Below are 25,783 nucleotides of genomic sequence, written 5' to 3'. Positions count from 1 at the left end.
TTCCGTCTGATTGGTTCATTTGAGTCGATCTTTTAGTTTGAAGATGAAAAAAAAAAAAAAAAAAAAAAAAAAAAGGACACAACACTATGGTTTTAAATGTGGATTGATAATTCCCATGTAATTAACAAATACAACTACAAGTATTAGCATAAATTACAACTCACAACATCTTAATTTTCTTATAATAAAAACGGGTAGAACCGAACTAAATGCAGTAAACAGTATAAAGATTATACAATAACAATTTGAGTCACGAATAGAGAATATAATTGAAGGTTACAGTTATATACATGTTCATACAAACATATATAACATGCATTAAATATTATTAATTAACAGGCGCATTATAGAGAGAATCCATATATATATAGAACTCAAATACAGACAAATTATTTCCTTTTCATCTTATTCTAGAAAATTCCAATTAAAGCTACTTATTATTATTTTGAACCTTAGGAGTCGTATAGCCTATTGTTTTTATATAACAATAATAACATATCTCTCCCCTTATTTTTTTTTGTTCTTTAATTATAAATATCTTTTAATATTATCATTGGTGAAAGAACAAAAAAAAAAAAAAAAAAAGGAAGAGAAAAAGCCATTTCTTCTCATCAACTTCGTCTTCTCCATTATCTCTCTACCAAATCTGGCAGAGAAAAATAACAAAATCGAAGAGGAACCAATCTTGAAAGGTTTTTAATGGATAAGAGCTCTAACTCTTCCGGTGATTCCTCCGCCGTATCCGCCTCCGCAACGAGTAGTAGTACCGGTAACAATAGTACGAACAGAGATCATTATCTGAGACAACTCAATAAGCTTTCTCATAAGATATCAAAACCGACAAACTCATCCTCCTCCGCACCCGCCGCCGTGGATCGTGAAACGGATCATCTCCCTCCTCCGCCGCCAATTAATCATGGGAACCTCCACCAACATCAGCCTCCTGTTTACAATATCAACAAGAACGATTTCAGAGACGTGGTTCAGAAACTCACGGGCTCCCCTGCACATGAACGGATCTCTGCTCCGCCGCAACAACCGATTCATCACCCTAAGCCTCAACAGAGTTCCCGTCTACACAGGATCCGTCCTCCTCCTTTGGCTCACGTTATCAATCGTCCCCCTGGTTTGCTAAATGACGCTCTTATCCCCCAAGCTTCTTCTCATCACATGAATCAAACCTGGACCGGCGCTGGGTTTAACCTTCGACCTACGGCGCCGCTTTCTCCTCTCCCCCCGCTTCCTCCCGTCCACGCGGCGGCGGAATCTCCTGTCTCTTCCTACATGCGGTACCTTCAGAACTCGATGTTCGCCATCGATTCGAATCGTAAAGAGTTCTCTGGCTTATCTCCGTTGGCTCCTTTAGTCTCACCTCGTTGGTACCAACAACAGCAGGAAAACGCTCCGCCGTCTCATAACAGTCTTCCGCCACCACATCCTCCTCCTCCTTCCGCCGCTTCCGTAACAGTCTCGCAGACGGCGCCGACATCGATTCCTGCGCCTCCGCCGTTCGGATGTTTGAATTCGCCTAAATCGCCATACGGATTACTCTCACCAAGTATACTTCTTTCTCCAACGTCAGGTCAACTAGGGTTCCCGGTATCTCCGACGACGGTGCCGCTTCCTAGCCCTAAATACAAAGGTCATTGATCAGAAAAAGACGTCGGAACACCTCTTGTCGGTCAAATTCACAAACGTCGTCGTTTTGACCTTCGCGACGAAATCCCCTTTGTTCTTTTTGTACATCATTAGTGGAGTGGTGGATCATTTGTTTTTTATTTCTTTTTTAAAATTAACTCCAAATTACTTGAATCCTTTTCTTTTTTTAACTTTCTTTTGTTCCAATGTTTTTGTTCATGTTAGAAACAAAGAGTAGGAAAAAGAAAGGTATACACTTTTGCAACTCTACTAAATTCTTATAAGTTTGCCACATTTCATTGCTTTGTAGATCAGATTTGTGCACACTTGTTTGTTTCTTCGATTGGATATGCTCTACGGTAATGCAATTTGGATACCTATTCCAATCACTTCACTGTTCCTTTCGTTGAATTTTTTGCTCTGATGCTTTCACTTTCAGTTGAAATTTCAAACTCTGACGAGATCATTAATTTTGAACCTGTAGAAGTGTAAATGACTAACGAGTGCCTATACTTTCTTTTGAAGGGTATTTTTATATAATCAAACTGATGACTGATCATCTTCAAACCAGGTCAAGTAATTGGCTTCACCTTTACACATCCAGTCCAATAATCTAGTCTGCTTTTAAAAAATAGACAACAATCTACGCAGCAAGATGAGAGAGACAAGAGACTTTATGATCTTCAATTGATGAGAAGACAAAGCAAGGTTCGATTGCACAGACATTGAAATCGATAACAAACAAAAAAAAAAGAACAGAAAAAAGAGAGAAAATCAAGCAAAAGAGATAAAAAGGTGATTTGATGGTTCGGACTTGCCACAGATATGATGAATGAATAAGCTTGAAGATAAGCGAAATGGCAAGAGCGACCTCTTTAGATGATTAAGAAAACATATGGACGAAGGAAGAAAAGAAGAAATTCCAAACCCTAGAAAACTAGCAGTTTCACTGAAAAGATCACTGCTGTTCCTCGGTCGTCGGTTTTGGTGGCGGCGCTGCTGCTTCCTTGATCTCATCCGCAGCATCATCCTAATATGATCATCCACCATTACAGAATTTAGTCAACGAAATGGCGGAATCATCCATACTAAAAACAAAAGAACAAGGATTATTTAGACAAACCTGCATATCGGATGTCCAGAGAGTAAGGTTATCACGAAGAAGCTGCATGATCAAGGTACTGTCCTTGTATGATTCTTCACCAAGAGTGTCCAACTCTGCAATCGCTTCATCAAAGGCCTAGATAATAGCATTACAAAAACAAGACCAGTCAAATTCTTGTCCTTGAGATAATCAAAACAAATTATATAAATATGAGGTCCAAGTATTGTGGGAATTCCAACTCTTACAATTGGAAAATTGAAAGATGAGTGGATTCAAATACCTGTTTGGCGAGGTTGCAAGCACGATCAGGAGAATTGAGGATCTCGTAATAGAACACAGAGAAGTTCAATGCAAGACCGAGACGAATTGGGTGAGTTGGAGCAAGCTCTGCATTGGCAATATCCTGCATAGAGTATCAACATATAATGATCAAAACCCAATAATACAATCTCCAAGATCTTATTCTAGTCTAGTCCGAACTTAGAGTTTAACTCTCACATCATACAGTAAAACCTAATGAATCAGTATCCACAGATAGACAGAAAAAATTCAAATAAACTAGATCTGAGATTTGGAATTGTGAGAGAGGACAAAAAGCAAAGCAAACCTGAGCAGATTTGTAGGCGGAGAGGGTGTGTTCAGCGGCGTCTTTCCTCTCTTGACCAGTCTTGAACTCGGCCAAGTACCGGTGGTAATCTCCCTTCATCTTGAGGTAAAAGACCTTGGAATCACCGGAAGCAGCGGCGGGGATGAGCCTAGAGTCAAGCAACTTGAGGATTCCGTCGCAGATTCCGGAGAGCTCCGTCTCGATCTTAGACCTGTAATCACGGATCGCGGTGACGTGGTCTTCGTTACCGCGGCTCTCTTCCTTCTGCTCGATCGAAGAGATGATACGCCACGAGGCACGGCGAGCACCGATGACGTTCTTGTAAGCGACGGAGAGAAGATTTCGCTCTTCAACGGTGAGTTCATCGCCGTCAACGGCGGCGGAGACTTTCTCCATGAATTCAACCATCTCTTCGTACCTCTCCGCTTGCTCAGCGAGCTTGGCCATGTATACGAACTCTTCACGCGCGGAAACCGCCATTGTTGTTACTGTTCCTTGAGAGAATCGATTCAAAGAAGAAAGAAAAAAGATCTGAGATCTGAGATCAAAAGAGAGAGAGAACGGTTTTGGAATTGAGAATCGGTGTGTGTGTGTATAGGTCAGAGCGAGAGAGAGAGAGAGAGAGAGAGGAGGATGAGAATGAAATTGTGTGTTTAATGACTTGGGGGAAAAGTGATAAATGCGTTTTAGAGGAAAAGAGTAAAATCTGGAACCAATATTTTATCTGGGCCGTTGGATTCGTCTCTTCTATTGTATTTGTGGCCGGTTCTGCTTTTTTAAAGGGGAACTTTTTTTTTACTCTTTTTAACCTCAAATAGAAGAAAAACTTTATGTAGTAGACCAAAAAAAAAAAAAAAAACTTTATTAAAAAAAACACATTGAGAACAAAATGGTAATGTGATTTGATTTCCACCCAAAAAAAAGAAAGGTAATATGATTTATGGAAATGTTGGGTCGTTAACAAAATTAATGGTGACTAGATTTTGCTACTATTAGTATTTGTACCCTGTTGGGTTATAAGGAAGAGTTAAAAGTTAGATGTTGGTTTTTAAAAAAAGTTGTAGGTGTGAGTGGTTACAGCGGTTTAGTCGGACAAAATCATCTATAGACAAGATTATTTTTTATTTACTATTCACTAATAATTATATATGTAGTAGTGCGGTTTCAAAGAAACAAAAGAAAACTGCTATTGCATACAGTTTTTATGTACAAATAGAGTTGCGGTTTGTTGTCCGTCTCAAGACTAAAACGCCGATAGATTTATCTATTCCGATCTTTTGCAACCATCCACGCCCTCATATTTTTTCTACACCAATTCTGTGAAAGAAAACGAAAATCGAGTAGTATTATTAGATTTTGGATACAATAATTGAAGCAAGTTGGGTTAACAAAAAATGGAGACAGCTAAGAGGAGCCGGGAGGGACGCATGTGTTGTGACTTGTGAGCATGTCAGGGGATCCAAAGGACTCTTTCTTCTTCTCTTCGCATTCTCGTGGTCGCTCCTCATAACGTTTTTTCCCTCAATTTTTTTTTAATAAAACTTCGGTTTCGTAATCTTTTTCTTTTAAATCTTGAAACGTTCAATTAAATCATCTGTTCCTAATTATGTTTTTTGTATACGTTACTTATTAGTAGATACTAGTGTTAATCAAGTCAATCGTATTTGGATGCCTCTCTTCGAAATTATATAGTAAATGTAAACTATATATACAACGAATTAAGTTAAGAATAGCTAGTGAGTAGGTATCGTCGTATCGACGATGCATTGGCATTTACTAACTAAGTATATAAGATTTGAACCATGGAAGATTGCATCCACTAATTAATCGGAAGGAAGTCTCTTGCATGCTCTAGATAAAACAAGGGTTTTAACTTTTAAGCGAAGCTATAGACTCTCACGTACGGTAGAGGAACATATATCTATGTGGAATACTTCTTCTCCGGAGTTAATTGGTAAGTATCCGGAAACATTACATTCGTTCCTGGTCTATAGTTCAATTCAACCTCACACGATGCATGTCGTTCGAAGCACACTTACGTCCATACATATAAACTTACGTCCACCACCGACCAATGATAAAAGTATGGTCCAAACTTAGAAATATAATAGTCTCTTATCTTTGTGTATGTATAGAAGAACGGTAATAAATAATAAAAAAGAATTATGTCCATGTACACTGATCATCATATGTATGTGTGTATATCTACAAGTTTCTTTTAGGGTTTTTTTTTTTTTTTTTTTTTTTTTTTTTTTTTGGGTTAGGAACGCTTTCGAGCTCCGTATGTAAATATAATGATATCTCCGAAGCTCCCCCTGCCAATAATTTTAGTTATCTTCTTCTCTATTATAGTTCTTTTTAATAAACTTAATTCGTCTTGATGCGATCGATATTAATTGTTGTTTGTAATCATGTTGATTACTTTTTTTTTTACTTTATTTGTTTGTAGGAAATAAAACAAAAGAGTTTACAAATTACAATAGTCCTCTATGGTTTTACTTGCATAATTATACTTTTATCGTAATTTCTTATACATAACACACTTCTCAAATAAAAAATAATTAATAAACAGTTTTAAAGTTAAATCATTGATTTTCTGTCGTTTTCCTTGTACGAAAAAAATCGTTTTCATCTCATTTTGTTTCCTAAGGTCACAAAGAAAAATGATTGAAGGTGGAAAACGATTTTTAAGCATTAAAATTCCTTTGTAGACTCGAAATTTTTATTAGAAAAAAATATTGAGAGATAAAAAACAATTTCTACAAGGTCGAAATCAACCACATGTGCAATAGAAACCCCACGACACGACATTCTTTAATTACTAAATATTTTGTGAAATTATAGCTATAAAACATTACGGTATTTACGATTTTAAGGAAAACAAATAATTGGCAATTTTTGAAAATCCCACCATATTTTGACACGTGTCAAATTCTGCATGGATACTTCCTCTCTCACACAAGTCACAAACAGAGTCAAAAGCAGTGACTCTCTGTTCCAAAAGCAAAGCAGGTTCCCAAGAAGATCAAATCCTGAAATGTGCGATCCATCTTTAATCCCTTTGTGTTATTACATCACTTCCTAAAATTCCGGTTTAAATTATTTCTTTCTGGAGATATACTTCCAAAACAAAGTTGGTTCCTTTTTCTTGAAGTTATCTCTTCACTTTTCTCACTTCATTCAATTTCATTGGTTCTTCTGTCTTCTGAGCAAGAACAGAGGAGCTCTGCTATTCTCATACACACACACATGTTTGTTTGATTTCATCTTTGTTTTTGTCTCTGAAAAGTGATATTCTGTTTTTTACTTCAATTGACTTTTGAAAGAAACAGAGCATATATATAGAGAGAAACAGAGCAGCTCTGTTTTTTTTGGAGTTTGTAAAATTATGGAGAGATATGAGATAGTGAAGGATATTGGTTCTGGTAATTTCGGAGTAGCAAAGCTTGTTCGTGACAAGTTCTCCAAAGAGCTCTTCGCTATTAAGTTCATCGAGAGAGGCCTAAAGGTCTTTTTCTTCTTCTTTTTTAATTAGCTCAGGGAGCTAATTCAAGACTATATATATCTTATTATGTTGATTTTCTAAAATATGTTTTGTTTTGTGATTGTTTATGAAGATTGATGAACATGTACAAAGAGAAATCATGAACCATAGGTCACTCATCCATCCTAATATAATAAGATTCAAGGAGGTATATATATACACACACAACAATTTGTTCTCTTTTGGGTTGATTTTTCTATTTTCTTTCTTAAAATTACAAAAAAAATATAATTGATAAACTGTATGAAAATAAAAAGGTTTTATTGACGGCAACACATTTGGCGCTAGTAATGGAATACGCCGCCGGAGGGGAACTCTTCGGAAGAATTTGCAGCGCCGGAAGATTCAGCGAAGACGAGGTCTTTCTTGTTTTGTTTATATTGATTGATTTTGTCATCATTTATCTAATTCTAAACAAACATTGATGAAAAAGTCTGAAGTGTATGTTTGTGTATGAATGATTGTTTCAGGCAAGGTTCTTCTTTCAGCAGCTCATATCAGGAGTTAATTACTGTCACAGTCTTGTAAGCAACATTCCAAAAACAAATCACATTTTTTCTCTCTTCGTTTTGCAATGAAAGTTTTAAATTTCGAAGTGTTTATTGGTATGGGAAAAAATGAAGGAGGTGTGCCATAGAGATCTAAAGCTAGAGAACACTTTATTGGATGGAAGTGAAGCGCCACGCGTAAAGATATGCGACTTTGGGTATTCGAAATCAGGAGTTCTTCATTCGCAGCCAAAGACGACAGTAGGAACACCTGCTTACATTGCACCTGAAGTGCTCTCCAAGAAAGAGTACGACGGCAAAATCGCTGATGTTTGGTCTTGTGGAGTCACTTTGTATGTTATGCTTGTTGGTGCTTACCCTTTTGAAGATCCTTCCGATCCTAAAGATTTTCGTAAAACCATCGGTCGGATTCTCAGAGCTCAGTATTCTATTCCTGATTATGTCCGAGTCTCAGATGATTGCAGACATCTTCTCTCTCGCATATTTGTCGCCAACACTGAAAAGGTATATATGCATGTTCTCTCTCAACTTTTTTTCTGTTATTCAAAACGTTCGTAATGATTCTTAACTATTTCCATTTCGACAGAGAATAACAATAGAGGAAATAAAGAATCATTCTTGGTTTCTCAAGAATTTGCCCGTGGAGATGTCGGAAGGATCACTGAGGATGAATGGTCCATCGACTCAGACAGTGGAAGAGATAGCGTGGATCATTGAGGAAGCTCGGAAACCGATCACTAGAGCTAGTGGACTCACCGGTGCTGGTGGTTTCGGTGGAAACAGTATTGGTGCCATTGGAAGTAGCAGCATGGATCTTGATGACTTGGCCACAGATTTTGACGACGACATCGATGATGCCGCTGATCTCCTTTCCCCTTTATGAACAATTTTATTACTAAAACAAAAACGCCAAAGTTTGCATGTTTCTGAAGCTGATATATTGATACACACAGACGGTGAAATAAATTGTTTCTTTAAAGGTTTAAAGTTAATATTTGAGTGCTTTGATATTACAAAAATGTTATCTATTAGACATGTTTGTACGGGCATGTTATGTAAAAGAACCGAATCACGTTATAATTTCTTTATACTTATATATCAATTGAGTTTTCTATAAAGAATTCTCTGTCACTGTTAAACAAATACTTTTTTTCTGCAATTTGCCAAATACAACACAACAACCAATTACTGCAGTAACAAGAATTTTAAACGAAAACAGAGATCAGTAGCTGTTAAGTAGATTCCAAACAGTTTGCTCAACTTGTTCCCATGATTCAGCTGTCCGAAGTTCATCCCAAATACTGAACATTGCACCCAACACATTCTCTTCATGTAATATACAGTAACACCTGCAACCAATCACAGTTACAGATCATTCAGATCAACAAGCTTCAAGGCTATATCCTTAATCATGCTTATAACAAGTTTACGACTTACATTGTGCGGTAGGAAGGAGACAATATTTTCTTCCTTGTACTGTCTGTTGATTTTGTAGTTCCATTCTCCGGTGACCTACTTCTGATTAATGGAAGCCCATAACTTTCTAAAAGCTTCTTGAAAAGATCTGTGTCTCCTCTAAAGACGTCCAAGTATATTGGTATCAAGTCGTAGATGGGATCTCCTGCAATTTCCTCACTCTTTCAGAAAACTCTCCAAGAATGCCCCAAATGTCTCCGAAGTTGGGCATTTAGTTTATGAATTAGAGAGAAAAATGTACCTATGGATAAATCGCTGAAGTCTAGAATATGACTGGGACGCCATGAATTGTGTTGACCATCAACTGAATCACCTGTATATGGTTCCATGTGAATGTTGTCATCCATGACGTCAGAGTGTATCCAGGTGCAGGGCTTGATTTCGTCTCCACCATTTGTTATGTCCTGTGATCCGAGAAAAGGTTATGGTAATTCAGTTTTAAGAAGGTATAGACGCCTGAAAAGGAGAGAGAGAAAAGAGGACCTTGAAAACATTGAGTAAATCTACAAAAAATTCATCGGGAATGTATTCGTCTATATTGTTCATCAGAGCCCGCGGAATAGGATTTCCCCTGAGAGGTTCAGACCAAATAATAACCATTATTAAGTCTTTTTAGAGCAAAAGCAAATAGAAGCAGAGCCATATTAGGCAGAATTTCAAGAAAAGTACCAGTTTTCCAGACGGCCAGTGACGTCTTTCTTCTTTTGGGACAAAGCATCGACAAAAACTTTCCATTCTGCTGGAATGTTCAACTCCTCGTGAACACCATTTACATTTAACAACTCAGGACGTGTGACTGGTGGATATGGCAATAGATGAAGGTTGCGTAGTTGTTGTCCCAGAAAGGATGCCAAGTTCTGAGCGTCATTCCACGTCAGATCATCTCTTCTGCAACAACAGCTTAGAGTTAGAGATCATGCACTTGGTTTAAAATATGGACTCGCGCTTGATAAAAACAAGGAGAAAAAGAGCACTCACAGCTGGGCAAATATCTTTCCTTTGCATCTTTTGGTTATAATATACGGCCAAACATGTGAACTCAATGAACCAAAAGAATCGGGTGCTGGCTTCCCCTGGTTTCTATGTTCACGTAGCGTTTTGTTCCAAATACCAAATGGGTATTCACTGTTCAACATTGATGCATCAAAATTGAAATTGGAGCAAGAGATTATGTCTGGGATTCTCTTGCCATCCCAAGGGACAACTTTGTATGATCCTTTTTCAAGGAAAAGAATCCCGCTTGCTAGAACATCAGGAATATGTTTTTTCAAAGGAGAATCAGCCCGACCAAGAATGTCATAGAACTCAAGCTGCACAGATGAAGACAGAGTTATAACTTACAATCATAACAATTGCACATGGGGTGCTCAAATTTTTTGAATATATTACTTGCCTCAGTTCCAAGACCATACATAGATTGTTCCAGCCCTCCTTCAACAAACAGTTTAATCGCATAGTCAGAGAGCAGATAAACCTGACATAAAATATAAGAGAAGTCAGATGCATATTGGTGAAATAATTTGGAATATTGGGGAGTCATTTCTGCGAAAGGTTTCTAAGAGGGACAATCTACTCACAGGGTTGCTACCAGTTCCAACTGGAAGCTTTTCTTCTTCGGTAACTGACGGCAGGTTGTGGAAAGTGCATACTTCCTCTAGGCATCGCAACCATTTCTCAGCATTTAAGGCAATGCATGCTCCCTAGCACGGCAAACACAGAAGACAGGATAAGACTTAATGATGGAGAGATACTTATAAAGCAATGAAAGTAAAATTACAAACATTAGGTCTACCTTCCATATTAGTTCTCTCATCTCAGGCTTCAGAACCCAGAGCTTGGATAGCCAGGCTCTCATTTCTCGTTGACCTACAGAGTTCCCCATAGACCAGGGGAAATTGTAATGATCTCTTTCTTTATCAAGAAAAGAGGCCAGGAAATCAATATCATACGAGAATCCATTCTTCCACATATTGTATCTCTTGGATACTCCATTCGCATCCTCTTTGTGTTTTTCAGTGTCTGACCATCCATTCATTCGTGTCCTCTTCTCTTTCCTGGTAAGATCAGAATAGCTCAAAGTACTGTCGTCTTCGTTGTGTGTTTCATTTTCTGAATCTTCAGAATTTCCATCATCAAGAGCAAGAAGGCCAGCACGACAAACCCCTTTGTGATGGTAACCAGGCGCCATATCCAAACATACAAACCCAAAGTTTTCTTCGTTCACAAAATTCTGGGTAACAGCCACTGTTGGTTCAAGATTAAGAATACAGTGCCACCACCCACTTGGAACATATATCGTTTCGCCAGGTAATAGTGTGCATTCAATCGGTTTGTCTTCGTCAGCAAGGAGGGGATAATAGTCTAGCCACCACTGTTTATGGATAGAAAACTTTCAACTAGATAGAGTAAAAAACAATCAAAATGAAAATGCTTAAAAAATTCAGCAATATACCTGCAGAGATGAGGGGGTATCGATGCTGACATCACCATCATCTTCATTTACATGAACTGTAACACCTAGAGGCAATTTTCCAGGGGGATACAGTGCCCACCTATTCATAACATAATGACACATCCTCAGAATATAGTATCACCCGATTCCATTAAAGTAATGGAGAATAATATTGCAGGAAACAAGAACTTAGAGCAGAAAGAGAAAAAGAAATATATGTAATTATGTCCACAGAAGTGTCTACCTTTTCCGGCCACAAAGCAGGGTGTTCCAGGCGCTGGTGAGAGCTGGATCGACATGCCAAGATGCACCAGACCTCTCAGGACCAACTATAAGCCATCTGTATGGTGGACGACTTTCTTTGTCTAAGATCTCAAACCAATCTTCTTGAAACAAAGAAGGAACACTATAGTCTTTCAATAATTCAGGAGCAGCATCTCCAAACTACATGAAATGTTGAATCCATAAATCCATGGGCCAAATATTTACAATTTGAAGCTTAGGTTATGCTACAACTCTAACCCTTATGAGAAGAAAGTTTTGTATTAAGTTACAAAGCTGTTTCTCGTACCTTGTCGTCAAAAACGTATAGAGGATCTTCATCCCGCTGGAGTTTCATATACGAGATGTAATCCTTAAACTTCATGGAAATTTTGTTGGGACTCCTCTGAGATATCCTAAATGGGACCTCACCATATTTCTCTGATAGTTGGTCGATTGTCCACGTATTACTGGCTGGCCAAGAATCAGCAAGGCCAGAAAGCAAAACCTAAACCATAGACAGGAACAACATCACAAAAATTAACATGTCTGAAAAAGTATAACAGAACAAAATCTCAGTTACTAGCACAACAAGGCATAACCTTGTTATATATACATGAATCAAAAGATTGGAACTTACAGGTTTCTTAGCGTCGTATTCCTTGGAAAACTCACCCAAGGAGATATCTCTCCTACGTTCCACATTACCATCATCAAAAGAGAACCCGTCAAGAGATGTATTACACCTATAGAATCGTTTATACAAGTACAAGGAATTGAATCCTGCACAAGAGCAGAACCAAAATGAGACATCTCGTAAGAGAATGGAACAATCAGAAAAGTCATAAACGAGCATCAATCAAATACCATCAAAATGCAAAGGTTTCCTGTATGCATCATTATCTTGAGCAACTCCTTCTCTGTTATATCAGAAAACCATTCAGTCAACACTGGTACATAAGCACAAAACTCCAGGGAGAGTCTACAACTCCCAACATTATCCAAACGTCACATATCCAAAAACAATTTGTATGTTTCATTGACAATTAAAAAAAAAAAGGGAGGAAAATAAAAAATACTTACAGATGCAGTGTCGTTTTTTTCCAAGAACCTTTGTATTCAAGAGGACCTTTTGCTCTTCTGAGACACAAGCTCATCCATAATGGTTCTTCGTTACAGAGAATATACATAACACTGCGAATCAAACATAATACATAACACTGTTAATTCATATCTTCATAAATGTCCTGAAATCAAAATCCTGACTTGCTCAGAATGCGAATTTATCTAACCTGCTGACGCAAGCGAGGTGGGCGATATCTCTCGGAGCAAGGTATTCGAGAAGGACACAGATGGTCTCATCTGGGAGGACACTGAGACTACCGAGAGCCTTCGGTCGGCGATCTCTCTGTCCTAACGTCGTCATTGGTTACAGATTTAACGAAATTTCGTATTCTCTCTGAGATCTGGTTCTTATCTTCCTGGATATTTGAACTCCCGGCTTTTTCTGGACAATCAGATGCGGTGGCGCGTGATGATTCCGAGTCTCGTCGTCCTGAGGTCACCGAGTGCGCGTAAATGCCTTGGCGCACGTTGATATCGAAATACCGTTACGGTGTCGTTTAGGTGATCGAATCTGATAAGAGAGGCTTCATCGCGTTTAGCTTACGCAAATCGTTTTTTGTAAAGGGATAAAACGCGGAAACGCGATTTTTCCTTCTAGAACGAACGGACAAACACGGAAACCTTTACAAGTAAGGACTCTTTGCACGACTCGCAGTCTCACACAGAACGGGAGAATGCGAAACGGCACGTAGTCTTTGAATTGTGGGCCTTGTGGCCTTTTAAGTTTGGCTTTTGAGACTATATAATGAAATTAAATGGGCTTTGGAGGCTATATAATGAATCATCTGCTTTCACTAACTTCATCACACCCACAAGGCCTAGCCACAACCACATCCACGATTTTAAAATTAGTTAGGTCCTAATCATTTCTACATTATAGGAAATAATTTTATGAAAATCAAATCCCAACAGTTTCCACTTTCCAAAAATATGAGTTAATTATTCTAAAATATCATTCTTTACACAGAGAGAATGCTATTATTTTAATACACTTTACCAGTTTACCTACTTGGAGTCCTTGAGATGCTTACCACGTGCTTTTATATATGTGAACTGTTTAATTTGAGTCTTCTTCATTTTTTAACTCTTCTTTTATTTCCTTAGGGTTGTTGATAGATGTGGCAACTTTCCACAAATAGATAGTATTTTTATATGTTGGATAAGTACATAAATATATAATCAAATAAGGTAATTTATTTGTAATTTCCTCTTTCAAAATTCCAACAAATATTTTCAAGCTTTTTTATTAGGAACACACATTGGCCCATTGTTATAGTGGCTTCTTCTTATCACCCTGGTCGGGGCAAACTTATGAATACAATCACACCGATCTTAACATTTTTGTACTTTGCTCGCAGCAATCTATTCATAGTAGATCGACGGTGTTGGGAGATTGCCATTTTCTTTTTCATGCTTCCATTAGCTATGATTTGCTCTTCTTTTCTATTTGTCTTTAGCTGTCTCAAGACTACTCAAAAAAATACCAAGTTTTGATCAGATAATAAATTAATATATTCCACCAAGTTATACATCTCTCAATACATTCGAAAATTTACAAAAGAAGATATAACTAATCTCATAAGATATTAAACAAATAGAAAACATATGAATAACCATTTTGCGTTAATTTAACAATTTTTTTTCATTTACATCAGAATGTTATCTCTGCAACAGTTTATAATATTAACTATCCTTATGGTAAAAAAAAAAGAAAAAAGTATTGGAGATCTTCATAATTAGAAGAAAAAAGTAAGCCATCACTCCATAAAATCAAATGTTTTGAAAACAAATAAATAAATAAAAAATAATAATTAAAAAAAAACATAAAAAAACTCAAGAATATAATGTTGCGCCTATAAATATAGATATGTTATATGGTATGTGTGTATTCCATCTCATCGCTAAGCAACTTCCTCACTATCTGTCCTCGAAATCAGATCAAAAACTCCCTCTTAGTCCATAGTTTTATGAGTTCCTCACTTCTGACACCTTCTGGTACGATCCCCACCACTGCGGTTGTCCGGTCAGTGTTACCCAAAGGATATTCCCTGCCCTCTGTCGGCATGACAAGTCCCAACAGCAAGCCGACATGTGTCACCTCATGTTGCTCCCCTGTGTCCACAAAGGCGGCAACTAGTGCTACTGACCTCAAACCCGTCGTGGAACGGTGGCCAGAGTACAAACCGAACAAGCTCCCCGATAAGAAATATGTGCGTGTATTGGATACGACGCTCCGTGACGGCGAACAATCTCCCGGTGCAGCCCTTACTCCACAGCAAAAGCTAGAGATTGCCTGGCAACTAGCCAAACTCCGAGTAGACAACATGGAAGTTGGTTTTCCGGCGTCGTCTAGTGAAGAGTTAGAAACCGTCAAAACCATCGCCAAGACTGTGGGGAACAAGGTTGTTTTCTTTTGTTTTCTTGACTTAAAAAATTGATTGTAAAGTTATTTTTATGTTGAAACTATATTGTTGTTTTAATTTGCTTAGGTGGATGAGGAAACAGGTTACCTCCCGGTGATATGCGGCCTCTCACGATGCAAAGAGACAGACATCATGGCGGCTTGGGAGGCATTGAAGTATGCGAAGAGGCCGAGGATAATCTTATTCATATCTACCAGTGACATTCACATGAAATATAAGTTGAAAAAGACTAAAGAGGAAGTGATCGACATGGTCACGAGTAGTATTAGGTTCGCTAAAAGCTTAGGCTTCACTGACATCCAACTCGGTTCCGAAGACGGCTGCAGGTCCATATCTTTCAAACCTTTAGCATGCATACATATTTTTTTGTTAAATAAAAAATGAAAATGTGTACTTTTAACAATATCTAATTAATTTATAACACACGTACAGCATTATTTGATCCATCAGCTCGCCATATTATATATAGTAAACCTCCATGTCATATCTATAGATTCTAAAATACTAGCTAGTGTGTGATTCAGAACGGATAAGGACTTTCTATGTAAGCTTTTGGGAGAAGCAATAAAAGAGGGTGCATTGACGGTGGGATTCGCGGACACGGTTGGTATTACCACGCCGCAAGAAATTACAGAACTCTTGACCTACCTCAAAGAAAACACTCCTGGAATTGAGGATGTTGTCTACGGTGTCCATTGTCACAACGACCTAGGCCTTGCTACCGCCAACACACTTGCTGTACGTAATTAACTCTCTTTTATAGATACAGTATATAATCTGTATTAGATAAATCAACAAAATCTCCGTACAGAATATATATACTCTCAAGGTGACAAAAACATGCATGTAGAACAAGGAGTTTATAAGTTTACACTATATATATATAGGCCATATGTGCGGGAGCAAGACATGTCGAAGTAACAATCAACGGAATTGGTGAAAGAAGTGGGAATGCGGCGCTTGAAGAGGTAAAGATCTTCACCAGCATCCTCATCTCATCTCATATGAGTTGTGTGTGTAAAACATTTTTTTACAACCAAATATGAGAAGACAAATTTATGTGTGTAGAAAATCTAAATCATGACTATATATATCATATACTATTATTAGGTCTAATCTTAATTTTCTAAAACGTAACATAAAGTATTTATTTAAATTATTTGGTATTTTAATCATGTATAACTATATTTGATATTTTTCTAAGCTATAATATTATATTATGGATGGCTTCCGTAAAAATATTATGGGTCTGCCACTAGTTCTGGCTGTGTATCCAAACGGTCTAATTATTTTAATCCATAACTCACACAAAATGGTTATACGTCGTAGGTCGCCATGGCATTGAAATGTCGAGGAGCATATGCGATGGATGGTGTTTACACAAATATAGACACACGCCAGATTATGACTACTAGCAAGATGGTATATTCTGTATACAAAATTAAAACTGAAATATCTTGTCATGTAAAGAATCATTTTTGCTAATTCACTTTTAGCCATTATGATGGTTGATTAAGTGTCATGTAAATTCTTGAGCAGGTTCAAGAGTATACCGGCATGTATGTTCAAGCACATAAGCCCATAGTTGGAGCCAACTGCTTTGTTCATGAGAGCGGCATTCACCAGGTGCCACAAGAGTTTTTATTTTATTTTTTATAATATAGTATTGATTTGCTCTATAATAATGATCAAAAACATATGCAGGATGGAATATTGAAAAATCGGAGTACATATGAGATTTTATCACCAGAAGATGTTGGGATCGTCAAATCTGAAAATTCTGGCATTGTTCTTGGAAAGCTTAGGTAATTAATCTATTTTTTTTTTTTTTTTTTTGACGTGGAGTTATACAAGTAGAGTACGTAATAAATTAACGCAAGATAAGAAACTTTATATTACGAAAACGACTGATTCTGTTTTTTATATGTAGTGGACGGCATGCCATTAAAAATAAGCTGCAAGAGGTATCCCATATGTTTTTTTAATTTCTTTAATCGTTTTAGTTACATACTTACTATACATAATGATTATGTTTTCTTTGTAACAAATTAGATATCAATATTTGAATGAACCATGAGCTAAAGATACTTGTTGATAATTTGTTACTCTCAGTTGGGATATGATGACCTCGGTGATGACAAGTTGAAAGACATCTTCTCGCGATTCAGAGAATTAACCAAGGAGAAAAAGGTTTCTCTATTTTATACATGTCCGCTATGATTTTAACTTCGAGATAATTTGTTGTTATGTATGATGTAATAATATAAACTATGAATTAAAAATTTCAGAGAATCACAGACGATGATTTGAAGGCACTAGTGGTGTGAGGGGGAAGATCCATTTATAAAGTGGAAATTCAAGAAGACAACTCAGACAGGATAATTATAAAAGTGCTTGCTTTAGTAAAGATATTGCAACTTTGTGTGGTGTTTTAATTTCTGTAAGTAAGATATATGTGTAGCTTTGTGTTTTGTGTAAGCGATTGATCGATTGTTGATGTTGAACACGTTGTGTGTTTTTGTATTACGAGCGATGATATCGTGTGTATGTAATATTGTAGTATAAGTATTTTCTGAAATTAATAAAAGCTTGATCCGAGTTTAGTTATATTATTTGATCTAACCCAAAACTTGATCCCGAGAGCTAGAAATTGTTCTGTAATCATCTTTCACCGCCTTGATTAATTAAGGACTACCATATTTTATTTTGGTGGCTAGTTGAGTGAAAAACAAATTAAGACTCCGAATGGTAACTATATCGTACTACAAACCGCATCGCAACAGTGCGACAATACTATCATTGCACTGTATTGCACTTCTTCCGCCATGAAAATCGCGGTTACTATTCAAAACCTAAATCAAACTGATATAAGTCAAACTAACTATCAATCAAGGAAGCTGCCTGGGCTATAACCTACTGGAAACATACGAAAACTAAAAGGCTACGCCCACTTTTGAAGGCTACAACTGTCGTTTACAAGATGAATCTGCAAAAAGAAATAAATGGAAGTGACATTTGTGAGAGAGAAACTGATATAACATGTTATGGATGGACTTATGGATAGGTCATTAAAAAGAAAAAAAAAAGTTCAAATGTCATGGCATATATAATAGGCACATATAAATAACGAATGTTCGTGGTGGCCAATACCAAACAACAACGTTGTAACAAATGGAACAACATTTGCCGTGTGTGTGACACGGCGAAGGAGCTAAAATTCCCGGTGGTTCTCCTCTGGGCTAACAGTACTATATCTTTGATCAGGTGGGTGGTGCGATCAGGTATGATCGACGGCGATGATTCGATTCTTCCAGGTCACAATATAGAGACGGTGGTTACCAAAGTTCTTACAGGTCACGATTAGATCGTCGTAACTGGGCTTTAACGTATCTTAAGGCCCATTGGTCCAATTGTCTCGGTATTGTGTGGGCTGGCTTTAAATTGAAATTAACTGAACAGCAATTTCAGAAAATGTACTCGCAAGTCGCAAGTTGCAATAATCTTTAGTTTTTTGTTTTTTTTTTTTTTGTTTTTCTTACTTGGATCATATGTCTATGTAATTTATATCCACATTGAAACTCCCAAGAAAATGTGAGGATATAAAAGGTGTAAAAAAAGATATAGTAAAGACAGGAATACGAATCATCTATATATATAAAGTTAACTTTTTCTCTCTTCTCCTTAAACCACATCATCATCCACCTCATTTTATTATTTAATTATTAAAATTAATTATACTGTTTTATCATTTAATTTTAATATTTAAACATGTGTAAATAAGTTTTTCCAAAATGAATATGAAAAGTCTTTTTTTATATTATACATTATAAAACTAAAAAAGATAATTGATTAAGAGTTAAAAAACTTACTAATTATCGATTATACTAACAAATATATAAATAATAGATTATAGTTTTTAGTGAATGTTTAAAATATTTATATGATTATATTTACACAATGTAAACCTACATATAATGGGATTTAACGGGAATAAAACAAAAAGTAAAAAATTTTGAAAATATAAATCTATCTAATTTATGTCTCAAAAGAATTTCTAACATAAATGAGATAGGTCGGACCGAGACATGAATTCTTATTTTTTATAAACATATAAAAAGGTAAAAATAAAAATAATATTTCTTTAAAAGTTTCCAATATGAATTTAACTATTTGTTTCCAATACAACACATATGTTAAACTAATAAACAAAATAAAAACTTAACTATATTTCATAAAATTGAAAACTAAAATAAAACATTATTAAATGAAATAAACTAAATATAAATTAAATTATACTAATATGTTAAATTTAAAAATTGTTCCATATGAAAAAACAAAAAAATATATAAAACATAAAATCAGAAAAATATAATAGTATATAAATGATCATTACGAGATATTAAGTACGACAAATCCAAAAAAGGAAACCGTAAAACAAAAAATAATAAATTATGACAATATATAAAGAGATTATGTAAACAATTAAAAATACAAAAATCCGCCCGAAACTCACAAATCATGTTCAAATTTCATACCAACATATAAAAGGGTCCAAAATATTAACATCTAGATCTATATTTGGTAAAAACCCTAATAGCACACGTTTCTCAATGATTCTCAACCGCACTTTCATTTACGCCCACACTTCGACTTATACTATACATACTTAATTTCTCAACGATTAATGAAGCTAAAACTCAATAGTTTTTCTATACAAACACAATTTAAGTTTTAAAAAGTAAAGTATGGTATAGTGAAAAAATAAGTAGGAAATAAAATACGAACCAATTACTCATAAACAATATAATAAACTTCTGCGCGTAGCGCGGGCAACCGACTAGTATAGCATAAAGTTGGGGTTACTAGAAAAAAAAATGAGTAAAAAACGAAAGAATATGAAGAAACTCAATTTATATATATTTCGTCAGGAAAACAAAATAAAAGAGAAAAAAAATAGGACAAGAGATAGAGCCGTATTTTTTTAAGTTTATGACAGTCTTGAGTCGTCTTCTTGGGGCTCAAGTCATAGCTCTGGTTGATAAATAAATGAATTAGCTGTTTTTTCTTGTTTTCTCAGAGATAGAGAGAGGGAGAGGTAAAAATGTGAAGATTGTACAAATTGGGAAATGAGAGAGAGATCAAGAACTTGAAATAGGTTCTTTGGTGTCGCTGATAGTACTTTCAGGAGCAGTTGTTGTTGCTTCGACTTCTCCTGATGATACTTGTTGTGGTACTGTTTCAGATTCTTGAGAGATAAAAAGAAAAAGGCCATAAAATTGAATTAGAACATCCAGATAAAAGCAGACAACAATGTATTATGTTAACTTAATCTTATTTAGTTTAAATGGTGACAAAAAAAAAAGAAGAAGCAAATGTGCAATGATCAAATGATGGATTTTAGACACAGAGAGAGAGACAGAGTGTCCAAAACGAAAAATGCATATAGTGTAGATGTTGTCAGTGTATGGTGGCTTCACTGGCATGAGGATTGGCGACCAAATTGACAGATGATAGAAGAGACACATATACCAATGTAATTGAAATAGACAGCTCACTCCACATGCTATCCCTTTATTCACTGTTTTCTCCAATCATTCACTCTCCTTTTCTTTTCCATTTTAACCCAATTTATATCCCTTTTCTTTTCTTTTTTGCTCTTACAGTGCATAACTTTGTTTGTTACTTTTTCGAGCTTAAGACAGCATGAAGGATTTATTACGTGCATGAATAAGTAACGCATTCACATAGTATTGTAGTTTCGATGTTTATACAAACAATTTCATGACGTTAAGTTGCTAAAAAATATCAATTTGAAATCAATTGGGTCATGATTGGATTGATGACGCATTTAATTACTATTTGAGATTACATCCTATTTTAGATGTGCGATTTCTAATTAACTGATGGTTCTTATAATCATCTCGAGGTGAATGATATTTTTGGACTGACTATGTAATTATCTATTGGGTTTTGATATTATGTACATGTTTTGTATGAGTTTCTAACTCAACAACTAATTAGTATGAGTATATTAATAGCACATGTTATATATTTTTAAGTAGTGTCTTATTTTGAAGGTATTAAATCATAAGAAACATTAAAATAAAGCAAGAGAAAGAGTCGAAGAAGGTAAGTACGTACCGGTGGAAGGAGAGAGCAGTCCATGGAGAGGAGTGACAAAAGAGGAATTGGATGGGTAAACGAGGAAAGAAGGAGAAGAAAACCGTTGAGGATTATACGGTTGAGGAAGGTGATGATGATGATGATGTTGGTATGGTACTCTAGGGGCTTGAAGAGAATAGCCGTAATAGTAAGGAGAAGGCATGATGGCTGCTCCTGATGATGACGGTGATGTTGCTCCTCCTGCATATAGTTGCTGCTGATAGTACTGAGCTTGCTGCAACTGTGTGTTGTACATTGCCTGCTGCATGTACATATATATGATCATCATCTTCATCTTAATTCATCATATCATAATGGACGATATACATGTCTTGCTATGTTTAACAAACAAACATGCATGTGCTAGTGTTTCTTTCATGCATTATATGTAAGTGGTCGACATGTGCAAGATACGTTTTGTACGTAAAATCTATTATTAATTTGATATCTTGCACTTCATGATTAAATTCTGGTTTTGCTTTCCATGCTGCGTATGTACATGTCAGTGAGAGAAAGAGGGAGCTTACTTGGTGGTACCCAAATTGATCAGGGTTGTAGGTGTACCTGAAAATAATACAAAGACTTGAATGATTCTCTGTAAATACAAATTTAGAAAACAATTTATGATTTTCCTCAGAAATTATATACTATACGTGTTTATAATTAAACTTAAAAACATATTAATTATATGAGTAACACCTTCATTTGAGCATTACAGTCTTGCACGTTAATGGTTTTCTCAACACATCCGACTATATATAATTTGAAGGTGATCAATTTCTTTATATAAATACATTGCAGGATATATTATTTATCTACACATATTAATGTTATCATATTTACAGCCTGACAACAAGTGGCCCGATTGACGCATTAAATTGTCTCCTACCATTTCTCTCGCAATGGACCATGTCCTTATCTATGCGATACATTTATAAAGTATCTTCTTAACTTAAATCCTTGGGGGTTTAAACAATTGGAGCCATTAACTTTCTAAAATCGATATATAAGCATACCCGTAGGACGGATACATGAGCTGGCCAGCTGCAGCCGGTGGCAGCGGTGCAGCCATCCCCGTATAGGCTGATGGTCCTCCGCTTTGGTATTGACTCGGACTTCCTGTTTGTCCTCGACCTAAAGTAAACAAAACGATTTAAAACTAAAGTACATTGCTGATTGAGGTTTCAAAAACTAGTAATTCACGATCGCAAGAATTGGATTTGATTGGTTATACTAGGCACATAACACTACTGAAAAAATGTACTTATTCTAATTCTGACGAGTACAACTAATGTTGTTTATGCGATCACAAAGTACCTTTAAAACAAAATCTTGATTAACGTACCAACCCATTAATATACCATGATCATATATATATTAGAACTCGATCATCAATATAAAGCAAGATTTAATGGAACAATCTCAAGTTTAAGAAACAAACCTCGAGGCGGGGATGGCCGAGGCCGTCCAAAAGACGCAATGTTACAATTAGCTTTTCTCCCGTCGATCACCGGATTTGGATCAGCGACGGCTCTAGTCGCAGAATCTGCCTCCCGGAAGGTCACCTAATTAAATTAAGGATCGGGCAATTAGCAAACAAACCCTTGATTCTAACCAAGATATATAAAAATAAACAGTGTGTGTGAATAAATAAAATAAATTTAGAGAAAGAAAAAACATACGAAAGAAAGAAAAGGAACTCTTTTTTTTTGGTAAAACAAAAAGGAACTTACGAAACCGTAGCCTTTAGATTTGCCGGTGTTTTTATCGGTAATGATGACGGCTTCAAGAATCTCTCCGAACTGATCGAAGTAACGACGCATTTCTTCCGTAGGAGTTTCCCATGCTAATCCTCCAACGAACACTTTGGTGTAAGTCGTGTCTCCGAAGGGTGATCGGTAATAGCTCGTTTGAGACGACATTTATTTGATATATAAATATCAAGATCAACAAATATGGAGTTTTCCGATGATATATGTACCCCCCCCAAAAAACAAATGAATGTAATAAATAAATATGGAAAAATGGGGTTTTTGTCTAAAACATTAGAGGAAAAAAGAAAGAAAAAGAAAGAGATTTTGGAATGGACAAATGAAGTTGGGCTGATCTTTATATCATCAAAGGTTGTTTTTGGTTGGGCAAAGAGAAGAGAGACCAATCAAAAGGTTGCAAATTGCAACCCTCAAAACAGTGTCGTATTTGACTCCTACCCTACACATACGGAGAGAGGACGAGCGAAGAGAAAAGATAGTTTTGGGGGAAGTAACGTATTGGGATTGGAGGGTTTTGTAAGAAGAAGAAGAAGAAGAGAGACAGAGAGAGAGAGAGACTGTGACAAGGCAGCACTTGAGTATGTCTTCGCTGTCTAATTTGCCAGGTTTTAACATTATAGCCCCTCCACAACTTTTCTTCTCCATAATATATTTCTCTAGATATCTTCTTTTTAATTATAACGACGTTCTTCTGCTGTATTATTTAATAATTTCCCTAATACGAAGATATTATTCTTTCTTAACTATATACTACTACTAGAAAGTTGCCCACGCGATGCGTGGGTTATATATACAATATTAATTTGAAATATAAATTGAAAACTACATTTGTATAGTTTAATATGTAATTGTTAATATAGAACATATTTGTGTACATTATAAACAGTAAAAATAAATAAAATATATATTTGAAAAATATGAAACCGAATGAGATCAATACAAAGTAATACAGATTAGCACATATATAATATAGTAGACAATTGTAAATTGATGTTAACTTTTTTTTGTGTGTACATTGTTAATATTAAAAGTAAACAAAACTCACATAATTTATGAGTATTGGTTTATCTCCCTAGTTTTTATCATTAGCTAGAAGTAAATTGAATTTTTAAAAAGATCAAGTTAAACTTTCCAAAATATCAATTTAAAATATTTCACCTGAGATATATGTTTTTTTTAAGACCTTATTTAGAAAAGCTTTTTCAATTTAGAAAATATTTCACCTGAGATAATTATATAAACAATAAAACAAAAGCCAAATGAACAGAGGAAGATTATTTGAGAAAAAGAAATTTGATATTTTTCATTCTAATTGATTGGAAAAGAAGCACACATATACGTAGATGAGATCCTTTTATGTATATTAAGATAATTTTATGTAGAATTTGTTGAAGGAAAAAACTAATATTGAAACCATTTAAGAACAAACACAAAAATTTACATTACTATAAAAGCTAAAGAAATGAATTTATATCAAAAAGCCATCACATGTTTACATCAACATTAACAAAAAAGATGAACGAATATATCTATCTATTATATATACATGATAACAATCATGAATTGCTCTTAAGAAATCGAATTTATGTTCGGTCTCTCTAGGAAAATCTAACTTGGGTTAGATATTTATATTGTTATGAAAAGAAAGACTATTATTTAGAACAAATGATTAAATTACTAAGAGTGGAGAGTGGATATGATACTATTGTATAACTCATACTTTATAAAATTATATAATTTAATAGGATTTTAGTGAAGCTCACTAATTCACTGTCTACTCAATTGATGAATGAATTAAACTAAATTTAAATTTTATGAACTGTATGGTTTTTCTTAAAAAACAATTTAAAGACCAATTTTTTTAAAACCAAGTACTTTTTGTTTCTTTTTAAACACTTAGACCTCAAATTTTAAATAAATTAAATATTATAATAATCTATTCGATCACAAACTAAATATAGTTATACATATATCGAAATGAATTACAATTATTTGAGATTTTTTAAAAATAGAAGAAGTTATTTGTTAAAGTTTTAAATTGAAACTTTTATTTATATAGCAATCAAAACTTTTATTTTACATATGTGTTAGATTATACTTTCTTCATTCATACTCATAAGTATGAAAAGTATGAATAATAAGGCATTAGAAATAAAAATTGAAAATTTATATATAATAAGGCATTAGAAATAAAAATTGAAACCATGTTTGATATATATCATAATTTCTAAAATAAATTAAGATCAAATTCTTAAAATGATACTTTCATTGATTTTCAATTCATATAACAACACAAAAATAGAACATATTTAAGATACATGAATGTAGTGATAGAGAATGAGAGAGAGAGAGAGAGGTTAATTATAAGATGGTAATCTAAAATAGACAATAGAGATGAATCTTAAAAAATCAATAAAACAATGTAAATATATATCATAGAGTGTCTAAAAATTAAAATTTAGACTAAACTCTTACAATGGTATTTAAATTTATTTTTCAACTCATACAACAACAAACAACCAACAAAAAAAAACACAAAACCAAACAAACAAAATTATAGAATATTTGAGGTAAAGTGGAAGAGGAGGAGGGAATGAGAGAATGAGAGAATGAGTATTTATAAGATGATAAGTGATGAGAGTTACAATTTACAAGAAAATGTTTTGGGAGTTAATTCTAATTTATTGTGTGTTGACTAAAATTGAGTAG

At 35.1% G+C, this 25,783-nt stretch overlaps 6 protein-coding genes across 8 annotated transcripts; 3 read left to right on the top strand and 3 right to left on the bottom strand.

The window, feature by feature from the left end:
* The first annotated feature begins 585 nt into the window (after positions 1-585).
* On the top strand, positions 586-2,391 carry LOC17895171 (VQ motif-containing protein 9). The gene has a single exon (XM_006300913.2). It carries the CDS (start codon positions 700-702, stop codon positions 1,648-1,650), a length of 951 nt encoding a protein of 316 aa, XP_006300975.1. The 5' UTR covers positions 586-699; the 3' UTR covers positions 1,651-2,391.
* On the bottom strand, positions 2,299-4,005 carry LOC17894724 (14-3-3-like protein GF14 omega). Of its 2 annotated transcripts, XM_006302481.2 has the most exons (4): positions 3,351-4,002; positions 3,024-3,146; positions 2,762-2,878; positions 2,299-2,668 (listed from the first exon to the last, which is right to left on the bottom strand). In XM_006302481.2, the coding sequence occupies exons 1-4, from the start codon at positions 3,828-3,830 to the stop codon at positions 2,597-2,599; spliced, it is 792 nt and encodes a 263-aa protein (XP_006302543.2). In that variant the 5' UTR covers positions 3,831-4,002; the 3' UTR covers positions 2,299-2,596. The 2 variants fall into 2 exon arrangements, with proteins under 2 accessions (XP_006302543.2, XP_023642857.1); XM_023787089.1 differs by lacking the exon at positions 2,299-2,668 and having other exon boundaries at positions 2,678-2,878; positions 3,351-4,005.
* Positions 4,006-6,371: 2,366 nt separating this feature from the next.
* LOC17896070 (serine/threonine-protein kinase SRK2C) lies at positions 6,372-8,397 on the top strand. Its single transcript, XM_006302426.2, has 6 exons — positions 6,372-6,858; positions 6,968-7,042; positions 7,152-7,253; positions 7,365-7,418; positions 7,518-7,907; positions 7,990-8,397. Exons 1-6 carry the CDS (start codon positions 6,739-6,741, stop codon positions 8,284-8,286), a joined length of 1,038 nt encoding a protein of 345 aa, XP_006302488.1. The 5' UTR covers positions 6,372-6,738; the 3' UTR covers positions 8,287-8,397.
* Positions 8,398-8,472: 75 nt separating this feature from the next.
* On the bottom strand, positions 8,473-13,232 carry LOC17896319 (F-box protein At1g78280). The gene is made up of 16 exons (XM_023787088.1): positions 12,885-13,232; positions 12,676-12,786; positions 12,460-12,512; positions 12,233-12,375; positions 11,903-12,100; positions 11,576-11,775; positions 11,332-11,431; positions 10,672-11,250; positions 10,457-10,579; positions 10,273-10,353; positions 9,858-10,189; positions 9,549-9,767; positions 9,363-9,450; positions 9,121-9,283; positions 8,841-9,024; positions 8,473-8,752 (listed from the first exon to the last, which is right to left on the bottom strand). Exons 1-16 carry the CDS (start codon positions 13,016-13,018, stop codon positions 8,626-8,628), a joined length of 2,835 nt encoding a protein of 944 aa, XP_023642856.1. The 5' UTR covers positions 13,019-13,232; the 3' UTR covers positions 8,473-8,625.
* Positions 13,233-14,598: 1,366 nt separating this feature from the next.
* LOC17895268 (methylthioalkylmalate synthase 3, chloroplastic) lies at positions 14,599-17,749 on the top strand. The gene is made up of 10 exons (XM_006301203.2): positions 14,599-15,119; positions 15,207-15,466; positions 15,665-15,878; positions 16,028-16,108; positions 16,470-16,562; positions 16,680-16,766; positions 16,845-16,945; positions 17,071-17,104; positions 17,253-17,330; positions 17,429-17,749. Exons 1-10 carry the CDS (start codon positions 14,685-14,687, stop codon positions 17,465-17,467), a joined length of 1,422 nt encoding a protein of 473 aa, XP_006301265.1. The 5' UTR covers positions 14,599-14,684; the 3' UTR covers positions 17,468-17,749.
* Positions 17,750-20,064: 2,315 nt separating this feature from the next.
* LOC17896388 (RNA-binding protein 24) lies at positions 20,065-23,598 on the bottom strand. 2 transcript variants are annotated; one of them, XM_006302582.2, is made up of 6 exons: positions 23,036-23,598; positions 22,744-22,867; positions 22,319-22,436; positions 21,830-21,866; positions 21,282-21,561; positions 20,065-20,385 (listed from the first exon to the last, which is right to left on the bottom strand). In XM_006302582.2, the coding sequence occupies exons 1-6, from the start codon at positions 23,222-23,224 to the stop codon at positions 20,279-20,281; spliced, it is 855 nt and encodes a 284-aa protein (XP_006302644.1). In that variant the 5' UTR covers positions 23,225-23,598; the 3' UTR covers positions 20,065-20,278. The 2 variants fall into 2 exon arrangements, with proteins under 2 accessions (XP_006302644.1, XP_006302645.1); XM_006302583.2 differs by having other exon boundaries at positions 21,282-21,564; positions 23,036-23,597.
* Between the last annotated feature and the right edge of the window lie 2,185 nt (positions 23,599-25,783).

This window comes from Capsella rubella, unplaced genomic scaffold (assembly GCF_000375325.1).
Source record: "Capsella rubella cultivar Monte Gargano unplaced genomic scaffold, Caprub1_0 scaffold_2, whole genome shotgun sequence".
In the NCBI taxonomy this organism is placed as follows: domain Eukaryota; kingdom Viridiplantae; phylum Streptophyta; class Magnoliopsida; order Brassicales; family Brassicaceae; genus Capsella; species Capsella rubella.
Note: the sequence above shows the minus strand (reverse complement) of the source record. Positions and strands in the feature narration are given on the sequence as shown.